General features: G+C 35.7%; 1 protein-coding gene across 2 annotated transcripts in view; it reads left to right on the plus strand.

Moving 5' to 3' along the window:
• The window catches only part of LOC149067467 (uncharacterized), a 50,795-nt gene that overhangs the window by 3,294 nt on the left and 33,519 nt on the right, over positions 1-13,982 (plus strand). For both annotated transcript variants that reach the window (XM_089252738.1, XM_089252737.1), the window contains exons 2-4: positions 2,248-2,633; positions 4,413-4,633; positions 5,426-5,567. In XM_089252738.1, the coding sequence (XP_089108864.1) occupies positions 2,503-2,633; positions 4,413-4,633; positions 5,426-5,567 (494 nt within the window). In that variant the 5' untranslated portion in view covers positions 2,248-2,502. The remainder of the gene's footprint in view (positions 1-2,247; positions 2,634-4,412; positions 4,634-5,425; positions 5,568-13,982) is intronic.

Raw genomic sequence — 13,982 nt, forward strand, 5'->3', positions numbered from 1 at the left:
ACGTAAAAAAATTTGAAGGGAACCAAATGATTCAATTTCTGGTCAGTATGGTGGATGTGATCCTAGGCAATCTCAAGAAATTCATTTCGGGTGACAAAATACAAACGAAGTTTTAAAAATGATACTAGGGTGTGTTCATAAACTGTACTTTTAAGAAGGTTTAGGACCTTTGCCAAGTTTAGAGTGTTCAGCATTGGCGAATACAGGAAGTGGGGGAAGGGGGCCAACCGCAACCCATTCTCCCAAAATTTTTTATTATTAGCATAGGCGGCAGGATGGGGGGAAGGGGGCCATTTTTTATTATTAGCATAGGCGGAAGGGTGGAGGGAAGGGGAAATCCGCCCCCCCCCCTCGTCCGGAGAACTTGTATCCGCTTATGATGGTCAGCATTGGATTTTTTCTGATACAGTATCTATATGGCATCGTCATCTCCTGCAATAGGTCACACTTTTCTGATCCTCATCTCCTCGACCGAAAAATTCCAGAATGTAAAACCATCAAATTGTTTTCATGTAAAGCAGCACCTCTGTAGTAGACTTTATGAGTCTCTTATCCAGCCCCACTTATTCCGTATCTTTCCCTAAACCGATTTTTCCCCTGAAGAAAAACCCCTTTTCTTGGCATTGTGTGTTATAAGAATATGTCACTATTGTAAATGAAACCTCTTGATAACGGAGACCAACGGGAATAGGCGTAAAAAAAGTTATCAGAAATATTGGGAGGTCTCAAATCCAATATTTAGATGGTATTATGGAGATGGTGGCAAATATATATGTATATATTGGGCCGGAGGGGGGGCCTCGGGCTCATGGACTGGATATAAGTTTGCATCTATGCCCATGGGATTGAAATTTTTGTCCGTTAACACACAGCGAAATACATCGAAGCCCTTTTACAGGGGTTTGAAAAAAAAAATTCATTAACAAAATTTGTTTGTTATGGAAGAGTCCACTGATGTATTTTGATAATTCTTATCAGTATTTACGCCCCCACTGGCTCGATAGAAAACACAATATTCTTATTTTTGATGCCTGATCAAAAAAGTATTAATGCAGTACGTACATATTTTTCGTATCAAGTACCTACAGATTCCATGCATATAAATAATTAATTTAGCATTAGTTTCAATCTCCCTCGTTTATCTAGATTTTTCCTACGACGGTTGACCCTCGGTCCCAATTGGGCCGAATAAGAAAGTTTCTATTCAGGGCCGTAACCAGAAATGTCTTTCGGAAGGCGGGGGGGGGGGTGGTTACAAACAATAGACTTACCCATGTTATTCGTTATACAAGCACCCCATAAATTCGTAAATAGTTTGAAATTTCATGAAAATTGAAGAAATGGGTTTTGAATTTGGTTTGCGAAAAAGTTATACTCACGAGAGGGGTTTTTGTTTTTGCTCAAAAAAAAAAATTCAAATTTTTGCCGATGGGGGCGCTGCACGAAAGTAAATCATTGGCAATAAGCAAATCAGAGTCTTACAAAATGCAAGGTGTACGATTAACAGTCATTTCTGAACTTTTCTATCACTGGCACTTGAGGTTTTCATTGTGATATTGACAGATGGATAAAGCACTGTTGAAGTTGTTTTACCTCAGCCACGAATCACCGGCTGAAGCTTTACGAACTTTTCGGTCACAGACGATATTGAAGAAAGGTTCAGGTCCAATAGCTACGATTTGCTTTCACGCACAGTGCCCTCTATCGATAAAAATTTGATTTTAAAAAAATTTCCCGGTACCGAAAAAAAAATCCCCTTTTGAGTGAATAACCTTTTCGCAAACCGAATTCAAATACCAATTCCTTAAATTTTTTAACTATTTACGAATTTGCGGGACACCCTGTATATATCAGTAATTATCTCACATTTCGGGAGGAGGGGAGAGACTGGTCCCCCGGTTCGGTCCCCTTGTGCCACGGCCTTGGTACTACTGTACCTAAACAAGTTTAACAAGCATCAGCTCCATTCTCAAAACTCAACTTATTGGAAAACCAAGTACCCTAAAAAAATATTCCAATTATACTGATAATAAAAGGTAGGTTGAACATCTCCGTAGATTTTCAATTTCTTCTCCTGCCCCAAAAAGAAAAAAACTATAACAGAACAACAGCTGAAACATGCAGCTGGGAAAAAATGAAACAAAATTTCAGGACGACCTGATAAATTCAGTGTAAATATCGTATTTTGGCCAAGTCTGCTTTAATGATAGTTTTTTGAGATATTTGATTAATTTTATTTTTTTTTAGGATTTATCCGGCGAAGAAGCGAATCAAAGAACGTGAATTCCACAGAAAAAAAGTGATTGTCCATTGAAGAGATGGTCAAGTTAAAACAGATCACCAGGAGGAATCGTTTTGTGGTGGAATCGCGATCGGACGACCAATCAATGATAATGTGTGGAAGATGATGACACGACGGTGACATTTTACATTTGGATTTCTTCACGCTTTGCTTGATACCTTTTTCATTGTGCGTGTGTGTGAGAGAGAGAAAGAATCCACATGGCACACGTGTTACTCCCATGCGATCTGCCGATCTGGAACGATATCCAGCGCCATTTGGCACAACTTAAGGTCGCTAAAGATACGGACCAACTCATACAGGGAATGTCAAAGTTATACGAGCTCTGCAGGTATTGGAACAGTTTTTTTTTAATTTTATTTGTTCTTTTTTACAGAATTCGAACATGCAAAGAAAATATTTTCTCTCCTGGTTAGGAATAAGAATGCATGAATATTACGAAGTAATAAAAATATATACAGTCACAGAGTCTTAGTGCAGTCGAGTACACTTATAACATACCCTGGATATAACATAAACCGTGGATATGTAATATTATATATATTGGATATTACATACAGTTTTGTAATTCCCGATTTTTGGCCCATTTATTTCCATATATTTTCAGAGCTGTTATTATGCACCCAGCTTAAAATATACAATCATACACTGTGGATATAACATATGCAAACAAAAAAACTGGAAAAATGCAGCCGAAACCCTGACCTTATCTGAACAACATACAAATACAAATACAACGCCACAACAGGCAAACTGCCCAACGAGGTGGCTGACTTAAGAACATCATGGATCCCCGAGCCATTTTTTGGAGGCCCTACCTACTACTGCTTCACCACACATGCAGTGAAAACAGTGAGAATTCTTATGATGATTAAAAATTTAGTCGAAATTATTACGTTAGCTGTAAATAATTACATTATCTTGTAATAATCTACAGTTAAAAGTGCCACCTGTTGTAAAAAAATATACCTATTCTAACCAGGACCGTCTTAAGAGCATTATGAGCCCCCGGGCCAAGTGATTTTTCTGAGGCCCTACCCGACAAATTCTCAAAAATTTCAACTGGTTCCCATTTTATGAGGCTCCTCTTTTCTTGAGGTGGCCCTGCCCGGGTGGGTCCATGCGTTAAGACGACCTTGATTCTAACTAAAATTATGTGTTGTTTAAAAAAATTGTCTTTTTTTTCCTATATATTTCTGTGAGAACTGCATGGAATATGCTCTTAAAGTTATTGAATGTTTACTTTTCTGTAACTTTTGGATCACTTGGTAGACGGCAGTGATGAACGAATGTTGTGATCGGTAAAAGCAGAAATCCGTACTGTTTCACAAGAGTAAAAAATTTGTACCTATCGAAAGACTCTGCAAAAGCATGTTTATTGATGACAAATAAAATTCTTGAACATTATTTGCTTTTTTTTCAATTTGTTGTATTAATGGTGAATAAAAACCGTTCAAAAAATATCATTTGATCATTTCTGTCGCACCACGGTCATTTTCTGCACACAAGAGCTAATTAGACAGGGACCAACAATTTATTGCCGATTCCGAACGGCAGACTTTTTTTTTATACTCATCGAGAGGTTGGTGCTCTAACCCCTTGATGTGGGCAATCTTTTTCTGTGGTCATTTCGCCGTTTCTGTTGTACCCCTGCGTCAGGAAAGTTTCTGACAAGGACGAATCGAGTATCGAACTCGCGACACATCTAAACATCCTCTAGTACTTTAGGCAATTATCTTATCGACCTGGGACTACCACACCCGAAAAATATCAGTGAAATCGATTTAATTAAAAAGAAATTTATGTATGTTCTATATACCATGCATGTACTTCACAGCTCTAATGAATTTTCAAAATCCCTCATGAGATATCAATCAAAAACTATATTCATTCCATATTAAATTTAATTGAGCGCTACATAAGCTTATTTTGTCCGGGACAATCTGAATAATGCACTTTATGCATACATGCAACTGCTATGTAAGCTAATTTCATGACCTTGGTTATAACATAAACTTCTCAAATCACCAAGGGGGTACTGTTATATGCGAACTCGACTGTATTTAGACTATATATCGTTATATTTTTAATGCTATGCGATTTCTTATAGTATTTCACTGGAACCCGAAGAAGGGATAAACAGACCTTGTAAAAAAGAGGAAGGCAACGGTTCCAGGTTCGACGAATTGAAGGTATTCCTCGACGAGCGTCTAGTAATCGAAGAGAAGAACGTCTTTTTCACAGAGACACTACCTAACTTGGTTTCTCAGGCACTATATCTTCGACTCGCCAAACCATCGGGGGGATTCTTCTATAGTCTCAAAAGGGAAAGTATGTTATATGCAATTTGAAAACTAGCAACCGGAAAAACAGCAATGTTACTATCACATTCAACATTTCAATCAAATTTTGGGTCGTCCCGAAAATTCTCGGCGTTTTTGGTAGGCGAATGTTCCAGCTGCTATTTTTTATCACGTTAAAATAAAAATTTCGTATTAGTACGCGGGGAAGTTTAAAGCAACCCTATAATTGACCTACAGTAAAACCTTCCCCCTCTTACGGCTAAATAATAATTTCCTTCGTATAAAAAAATTATGAATTTTAAATTCCTGATTAAGAGTAACCCCCCCCCCCCCTTTTACGGACGAATTTTTTTCCTTTCCGCAAAAAAGTCGGTTTTAGGTCTACTATATTTCGAGTAGTTTTACAGAACATTCAATATGATTGATGCAAAGTTGAATTTTAGGCAAGCGATTTTATTAAAAAGAAGTCGAGGTGATATGTAGAAATATTTGAAATGAATAGAGATCAGGCTGTTTTTAGGTGAATCGACAGTTCGATGATTTCGCGAAGGTTTAAACCAGGGACTAATTAAACACAATTAATTTTAGACAATTAAGAAGATGAACGCCGGAAACTGTTTCTAAGAAAAATGTTTTTTTAAAAGCAGAAAAGAAGAATATTGAATGTTTCTAAGAATACACACAGGTAAAGTCTTAGAAATTTCGAAAAAAGGCGTTCAGAACTTTCGGGACGAACCAATATAACCAATCATATTATTCGCGTGCGTATTAAGAATGAAGTGCTTATCTGAAGAATTGGCCTTTTCTTTTTAATTTATAGACGAGAGCTTCGAACTGGACCGAGTGTTTGTGAAATCACTGCTTGCGAATGCTTTCTTCTCAACTTTTCCAAAAAGGACGCCAAACACTCATCCTTTCCTACAGAATTTTGCGTTCAGCGAATTCTTCCGTCATCTTCATCGGTAAGTCGTTTTCCATACCTACCAGATAAAGTAAATTCTAATAGAAAATAAAAGGAAATCAATAATATGGAAACCGCGACAACAGCCCCGGTATTTACAAATTAAAACCGAGACATTTGGAAAACTCTTACCCGGTGTACATAATAGTGTCAAATTACAGGGCAAAGATAACTTCTTGTTGGTAATTAAGTCTGACCGTGTACCATATACAATACGGTTTGTACAGTTCAGTTTCAATACTCAAGGATACAATAAAATAAATATACGATATCGCACAATACGCACTTGTAGAAAAATCTTTCATATGAAAATCTATAGTGAATAAGAAGAGAATACTTTGAAGGGAAAGTTTCAATTTAAAAATGTTAAAATTTACAAGGGTTGCAAATAAGCAAGCCACGCATTTACGATTAAACATGCGACCGTTTCAATGTATGGACCCTCCCGGGACAAAGCGCAAGGAACCAAAGTGCGCATACGTTCTCATGATAATATCTGGTTATGATTTTTGAAAATAAGTATGAAAGTTAATAGGAAGGAACTTCTACCCAGGTGAGGAAACCTGGACAAACAAAACATCACTTTATCCGTGGACATCATAATGCTGTTTAAACGGCATTGCATAGCCCAGTCAAATTGATTTTTTTTGCTCCCCATGGCATAGGCTGTGGAACCTACACTACACGTCTTCAAACTGGGTTCAGAAAAACTTTAAGGATATTTGGAATATTGGAAACTTGTCTGATTTCCGTAATTGTTAAGAAGTAACGAGGTTGAACATGGCGAGATTCGAATCCGGATCATCGGGATGAGAGTCAGATACTGTCACCACTGCACGTCTTCGATCTAGGTTCCTACGGGATCAGGGAAGGTACTTGAGCTCCTCCCCAATACATTTTACGCTGGCTGAGCCCTCATAAATATCAAATGCAATGCATTTTTTCTCTTCCTGCGAACGACATCCAAACGAGTCCCGCATCCAGGGTGTCTTGCAAGTGCTAATGCGGTCGTGTGACCCAGTCCATATTCCAAGGAATTTATAACTGAAAAGTCACCGCCGGATTATGATACAATCTTTTTCCACGGGGCCCCAAGATCGGCCACACAGGCAAAGAATTGGACCCCTGCCCGCCAAACACAAACCCTCAGTGCGACCACTAACACTCCCGAGCGCCCACCAACCAGAGGATCATATATTGTGCTAGAGATACTAGTAATACAAGCAGGACTCGGCTGTGGCAGCCGAATAGGACACTTCACAGGTCCTGAGAGATGATATTGTTACATGCCAATTAGAGAAAAGACAAATAGAGAAACATAACTACACATGAATACGTTATCGAAGCGTAGTTAACATTGGAAAACATTAGAATCGTGTCGCTAAAATGTTGATCACAAACATCCCGGTTGTCTTTGCTATGGGTACAAAGTCGAACCAAAGCAACATCCCGCAAGGGTCCTAGCAGGGGTAGCAAAGCCAAAACAATATCTCAGCCACCATCCTCACTGAGGGTAGTAACAAAGTCTCCTAGATACTACAAGCCTGAAACATGTTTTCGTGACGTCACAACCCGGGTCCTACCACGTACACGCTTCGAATTTAAAACACGCTACCAACATGTATTTTTTGGCAATTAGAAAGAAAAATTTACGATTTTTTTATTGCAATTATTACCTAGTATGGTATACGGAAAACACTGAATGTTAAATTAATGAATAATAAAATTATAAAAAGAGGCAATTTAACAATTATTAAAAAAATAGGGGTTTCACAAATTCTCTACCAACACGTATTTCTAGGTGGTTTTTTTTGCTCCCAAGCAAATATTTTTGAAAAATCAGGCAATATATATTTGACTTTTCATTTTTTTATTTATATGACATTACAATTTGTATTTAAAATAAAAGGATACACAGGCAATGTACAAAAATAAAAACAACAATGCCATTAAAATATTTTTTATTCACTGAGCTACATTCATATTATCAATTCTAATTCAAAGGGAAATTAGTTGCTGCTCTGAACACAAAATTTTTGTAAATGTTCAAATTTATTAATCTATGAGGGGAACTTTGAAAACACATTTCAAAACCATGATGGGATTTCACATTATGAAAAGTCTCTTGCTGTATATGTGTGCGCACTCATTTATAAAATTTCCATAAAATAAATTTTAGTTTCTAATTTTAAATGGTGAATTGTGAACACTTAGAAATAAATATTCAACCAAAATTCCGAAAATAAAATGTTGACATGGGATCAATGTTTTTTTTAAATGTTAAGTTTCAAAATTAAAAAGATATCTCCTGAAAAATGTAAAACATTTTTTTCATGTCTACTCAAAATGCACAGTAAACTTTTTTTTGAAAATACTCCAAATTTAAAAAATAAACTGTTCAATGCAATATTACAATTGTTTTATAGAAGCAAGTTTCTTTTAATCGAAGAGTTCTTTTATGAGGCGTCATTACTTTAAGCATGGCAAAAACTATACTCTAGTAGAAATATTAAAAATACTATTTAACCATTGATTTATTATAAAGTTTTTACTCATGTTCTTGATTATATGTGCTATCCTATGCTGGTATAAAGTTTTACGTATCTTAGATACTTGATTTTTTGTAAATTTTCAAAAAAAAAGCATTAAAAACAGCTTGCGTGCATGATAAAATATAACAATATAATTGAATAAAAATTGATTAAAAATAAGGAAACGTTAATAAAGGAAACTTTTCAATTCATGAAATGAAACAAAAGGTTGAGATTTCATTGACTCAATCTTATTTAAAATTAAATTTTAAAACTTAAATTTCAAATTCCAAAAATTTTTAGTTAACATTTAATTTTAAATAAGATTGAGTAAATAAAATCTCAACATTTTGCTTTATTTCATGAATTGAACAGTTTCCTTTATTTTTAATCAATTGCATTGATTGCATGGTATTTTATCACGCATGCAAGCTGTTTTAAATGCTTTTTTTTTTTTAAATTCACAAAAAATTAAATATCTAAGATATGTAAAATTTTATACCAGCATAAGGATAGCACATACAATCAAAAAACATGTGTAAAAAATTTGGAATAAATCGATGGTTAAATAGTATTTTTAATGATATTTCTATTAGAGCATAGTTTTCCACAATGTTACGAGACACCTTAATTGAAGATTTGGTGTTAAAGTTATCATTTTTAGTTTTTATGTAATTATTCAAGAATACTTTAGATATTATTTTGATACAATCATTAGAGACTTACCTTGAATATTATACTTTTAATTGAAGCTTTCTTATAAAATGTTCCAAGCTTAAAATAATAATTACACAAATTTTGGCCATTATCAAACCACAACCAACTTCTCAATTTCAAGAAGTTCACAACTTCAGCACTTTTCGTGTTTAGATGTTTCACGTTTGAATTCTGTACCATACGCTAGGACAATACTTGAAGTAATATGCATGAGGTAGTATCAGTTTATTTGAATTCCTCACAAAGCGATATGAAGCTGGATTGGTAAAATAAAATATTGATCTCCATAATATCATTTCTGAGTAATAGCGGGCAACTTTCATAAAACTCAGTTCCAACTATTCATGCAGAAAGGATAAATTCACTTATTTTACCATGAAGTACTCTGAGTTTTTTCCTAGGAACCACTCATAAGAAGACTCGGCTACAAGATGATTATCGAGCGAGACAATGACACTCTTTGAATTGCTTTTCATTGTTTTTCCTCTGGTGACTTTCTTTTAATTGATAACTTTGTCGTTCCTTTCTAAGTACGACGAGGGTTCCATTCGGTCTTTCGCTTCCCCTTGCAGTTTGACCTACTGCTGCAAACACAGCAGCACCAAGACACCTAAAAGGAAATTTAAAATGTTATAGGTGTAGTATTTATAATATTCAGCATATAGGCAACAAAATTATTGAATTATAAAATATTCTGAATAGTGCAAGAATGCTTACACCGGGAAATGGCTCACATTTAAATTTAATGGTTTAAAATGCAAGTTGAATTTGCAAACTATATTATTTATTTAAAAAGTAGCCTATCCCTTCATTAAATTTCACGTCACTCAACACATTAATATTTGTATTTTTAATTAATTATAGACCTGAGATATGTGATTTACTCAATATTAAAAGAAAATGTTTATATATTAGATCTGAAAAATGTGCTCCCATGATTAAACAAGTTGATAAAAACTGCTCTCAATGCAGGAGGAAATAAAATTCCGACACGAAACCGCAGCGAACATATCTACTTTCAAATTAATTACGCAAAATAAAGTCAGAAAAAAATAAATATTTCAGATGTATTGACTGAATTGTGTACAAATAGCTACATACCTTTTTTTTTGCCCGTCGTCTGATGATTATAGAAGTTCTCGGCTCCTTTTTACAATTATTTAAACGAAATTTCTCCCGCTAATGTGTTACAACAAATAAAAAAGCAATAACAATAAGTAAATAGTAAAATAAATATTAAAAACTTGAAGAATTTAAATTAAATATGACGATAAATGCACGTGGCGTGCTTCGTTAAAAACATCCAAAATAGCCACGCTAGGAACCCGGATTGTGACGTCACAACCTCGGCGGAGTGTTACGGCTAGAACTCCTTAATACACGTATATGAAGGCGTCTTAGTACTTCTAGGAGGCTTTGATAGTAACCGGGAAGTTCAGCTAGGTGCTCTAGTAGCTCTGTGATGTGGGAAGTACGGTGAGCGATATAGGCTGCATGTTTATCATTCAAAAATGTTGAAATAAAAAATGTGAACGTAAAATGCAGTAAATCATAATGAATGTAAATATGTAAATATATTGTCGATGTAAACGCATATAATTTCCATAGTGGGGGGGGGGGAAACCATGATTCAAAAATGATGTACAATTATATGATGCGGGTCAATACAATACGGGCAACAACAAACGCCTAAAATTATATTATGACATTTTTTTAATATAACACATTTGTCCTCGGAAATCGGAAACTTCCAGGTCCATTGAATGAATGATACGAGTCGAATTATATGATAAAGTAGTGATTCTACGACAGGCGGTTGATGAGATAAAGGTCGCATTAGCACTTACGGAACACCCTGTATACAAATCAAATGCAAATTTTTGGTCCCTCAAATGTTTTTTCTTCTCATCAGCAACTCTGCCCTTAAGAAGAAAGCATTGGTACTTCCGACGCAAGACTGTTCGGGGCCGTAAAGCGCGATTAGTTGCAAATTTCAAAATGGAACAGTTTTGCCAATTGAATAGTGAAGAACTATTCGATTGCAAAAAAAAAATACTAAAAATAACTCATAAACTAAAATGATTAATTTTAAAATTATTAGATTTCAATTGCGTAAAGGAAAAAAACCGAAAAAAATAGGAATCCACAAGGAATTTTTTTTTGACAGCGCATCTGTCAGCCAAAGAAAAAAAGGGACATCCGATCACTCTAATTATGCATCAAACCCGATCCCCATAAGTTACATAGTATTAATACTTATGGGGATAATATATACCATAAGATATAATATTATAAGCTATAATATTATTAGGTCAAGGAATAGGATCGTAACGCCCACAAGCGTAATGTTTATAATAACTAATTACGTACGTAGAGAAGTTGCGGATACGCGGGAGAGTGAGTGGGAAAGTTAAGCATTGGTTCTCTTCAATGACGTCATCGGTCGGCCAAGCGAAGTCGTTTTGATGAATCCACTTGAATAATTACGTCTGAGTCCCCAATTAATACGAATTTGAAGATATAAAGCTCTTTCTTGTTTTTGGAAGGTTGGCGTCGAAACTTTCTCATGGATGGATAAACAGCAGCTACCGGAATGAAAGCGCCTTTTTTGTTTCTTTAGGGGTGAGGCATTTTGTTGTCCTTTCGGCACACTATGAACACTTGCACATTTTCCTCCGTTTCATTTCACATCTATCCGTTCTAGATTCGTTAAAAGCGTACTCTGTTCGTTACTGATTGGTTTGATGCTTCTCCGTCTCCGGTAAGACGCAGATATTTCCTGAACGGGTGACAAAAAATTTATACAGTATATGGATTTTTCAAGTGAAACATAGGCAACTCAAATATTTGATTGGGTAACAGATATAGATATGACCCAGATGCACCTCTGTTTTATCCTTTGGAGATCTTAATCCGTTCTATTCGGATTGATAGGATGACAACACCGAATGGTTTGGTAAGGGTAAAGAATGTGATCTGCTTAGCATAGGAAAACTTCAAGCAACAACGGTGTGTGATAAATGAATCCAAGCGAGTACTAAGTGTCGTGATCCCTATTTCTGTGTAACAGAAGTGCATCAAAAGTGAAATCTTTTTCGAATCCACTATACGAAAAGTCGTAGCAGAGGGGCAGGATTCACACCCACTCCCGAAATGTTAGAAAATCGCCGATTTTTATGGAATAGCATGGTTAAGTCTATTGATCTGCCATTTTGGTACCCCTTTTGAAATAAATTTCTTTCTACGGCCCTGAGTGTACGGGACCTAAGTTTGAAAGAAAGCACCGAGTTCAAATGGGACGAAGAATTCAGAAAGCCCACAAATAGCTATATTATAGGATCGGGAATACCAACCAGAATCAGAATCACAAGCTTTCAGCAATACAGCTCTTCATCATGAGGAGTTGTGTTGCTAAAAGCAATTTGATCCTTTCAATCCAAAGACACGAAAAATAAAAGGCAATATGACCAACAACCTCGCCTTCTACATTCTACAACTCGATAAATTAGATTGGATTTTTGAGATTATTTTAATGTTAACATTTTTTGATTTGATCCTTTAGTCAGAATAATCCCGTTTTATCTAATCTTTTCTTGTCCCTCCCCTATGTCGATAGATTATAACTGTCAATCAAAATAAAACACCTTTCTTAAATAAAAACTGATTCAAACAAAATTTGTAGGATGGAAAAAATATGCTACGGTTGAGTTTGGGTTCATATGCAAATACAGTCAGTATTTTAAAAAATAAAACTTGTTTTTAAAATTATTCATTTATATTATTTAATTACCTTTTTTTCATGAAAAAGGATAAAAAATCAGTTGCAAATATGTCTTTCGATATGCACAATTAAACAACATTAAGCGCAAACATTACACTAAACAAATAGCTTTCCATTGCAAAAAAAATTCTAATTCATTGGAAAAAAGTTATAGCATCTTTAAAATTATTCTTCGATTCAAAGTTGAATTTTTCCAGCTCAAAAAATATCTATCATTTAAACCTAATACCCCCGTTTCACATATACAGCATTCTGGCTTTATGGTGATTCCAATACGAATTTATCATATTTTCCGGTGTTTATGCATAATCGCCTGTTCGTAGTCCTAGTAAATTTGATATCATAATCGAATGAATCAGATTTACCGGACACTATGCATAATCGTCAATTCGGAAGAATTCAGGTATCATTTCAGAATTTTAATTGGAATTATCGATTCTTTTTGATAATGAAAAAAATTATTTCCCGAGTTATGCAAAATTTGCACTTCTCGCTTTTGAAGCTAATTAGGTAATTTTTTTCACTTTTGTTAGGTAGCCAATGAGCATCAAGTATAATAGGTACAATGAACAATGGGTACTTGGTATGTTATCCAAAGTGGAGACACCTCATCCCACCCCCCGTTAAGGTGTTATCATCTGAGGATGAAACCCTCAGGTGATCCTGATCATCCTTTTGCTAAAAGGATGAAACGGGAAAAGACGAATCGGGACATTACCATGTTAGTCAGAAGCCATTCAAAAGATATATTAGATTAGCCAATAGAACTAAGCCTCAAACAAAAAGCTGTACATCGATTGTTCTTCACTATCACGCTTGCAGCGGCAGTATTTTCTTGATTCATAACTCGCACCTGTCCCGATCATCACCCAGAACCTGAACATGCCCATCATAGGCGGAGATAGACTTGGAAGCCTGGGGGGGGGGGCAAGGTCATTGTTGCTGGGAAGGCACGATGCTTATGATGTCAATTCATATATACACATATACATCAGATCTGCCCACTTCAGTTTTGATGCTGAGGGGGCATTGCCCCCCCCCCGTATCTACCCCTATGATGCCCATCCGCCGTGAACCCCGGCACTTCGCTTAAATACACTTCGTTTTGAATATACCATTACATCACCATTATTCTACGAAATATCTTACTCGGCAAAGCAACTTCTTTGTGGAAATTAAATCACGACACATTGTACTCACTTTTGTATGCATCCATCAGACATCACTGTTGCTTGAAATTTCTCCTGTACTCAGCGAATGAGTGTCTCAGCCGACCTTTCACCTTTGAAGACCGGAAACATCCCGCTTCCGAATCTCGGAGAGATATCGAAGCGTTCCCGAAGGATGGGTGTATCCGGAAAGTTTTATTAAAATCAAGAATTAGTCA

Source organism: Pholcus phalangioides, unplaced genomic scaffold, assembly GCF_987345545.1.
Source record: "Pholcus phalangioides strain wild (caught in Gottingen) unplaced genomic scaffold, Ppha-v1.0 ptg000030l_1, whole genome shotgun sequence".
Taxonomy (NCBI): Eukaryota; Metazoa; Arthropoda; class Arachnida; order Araneae; family Pholcidae; genus Pholcus; species Pholcus phalangioides.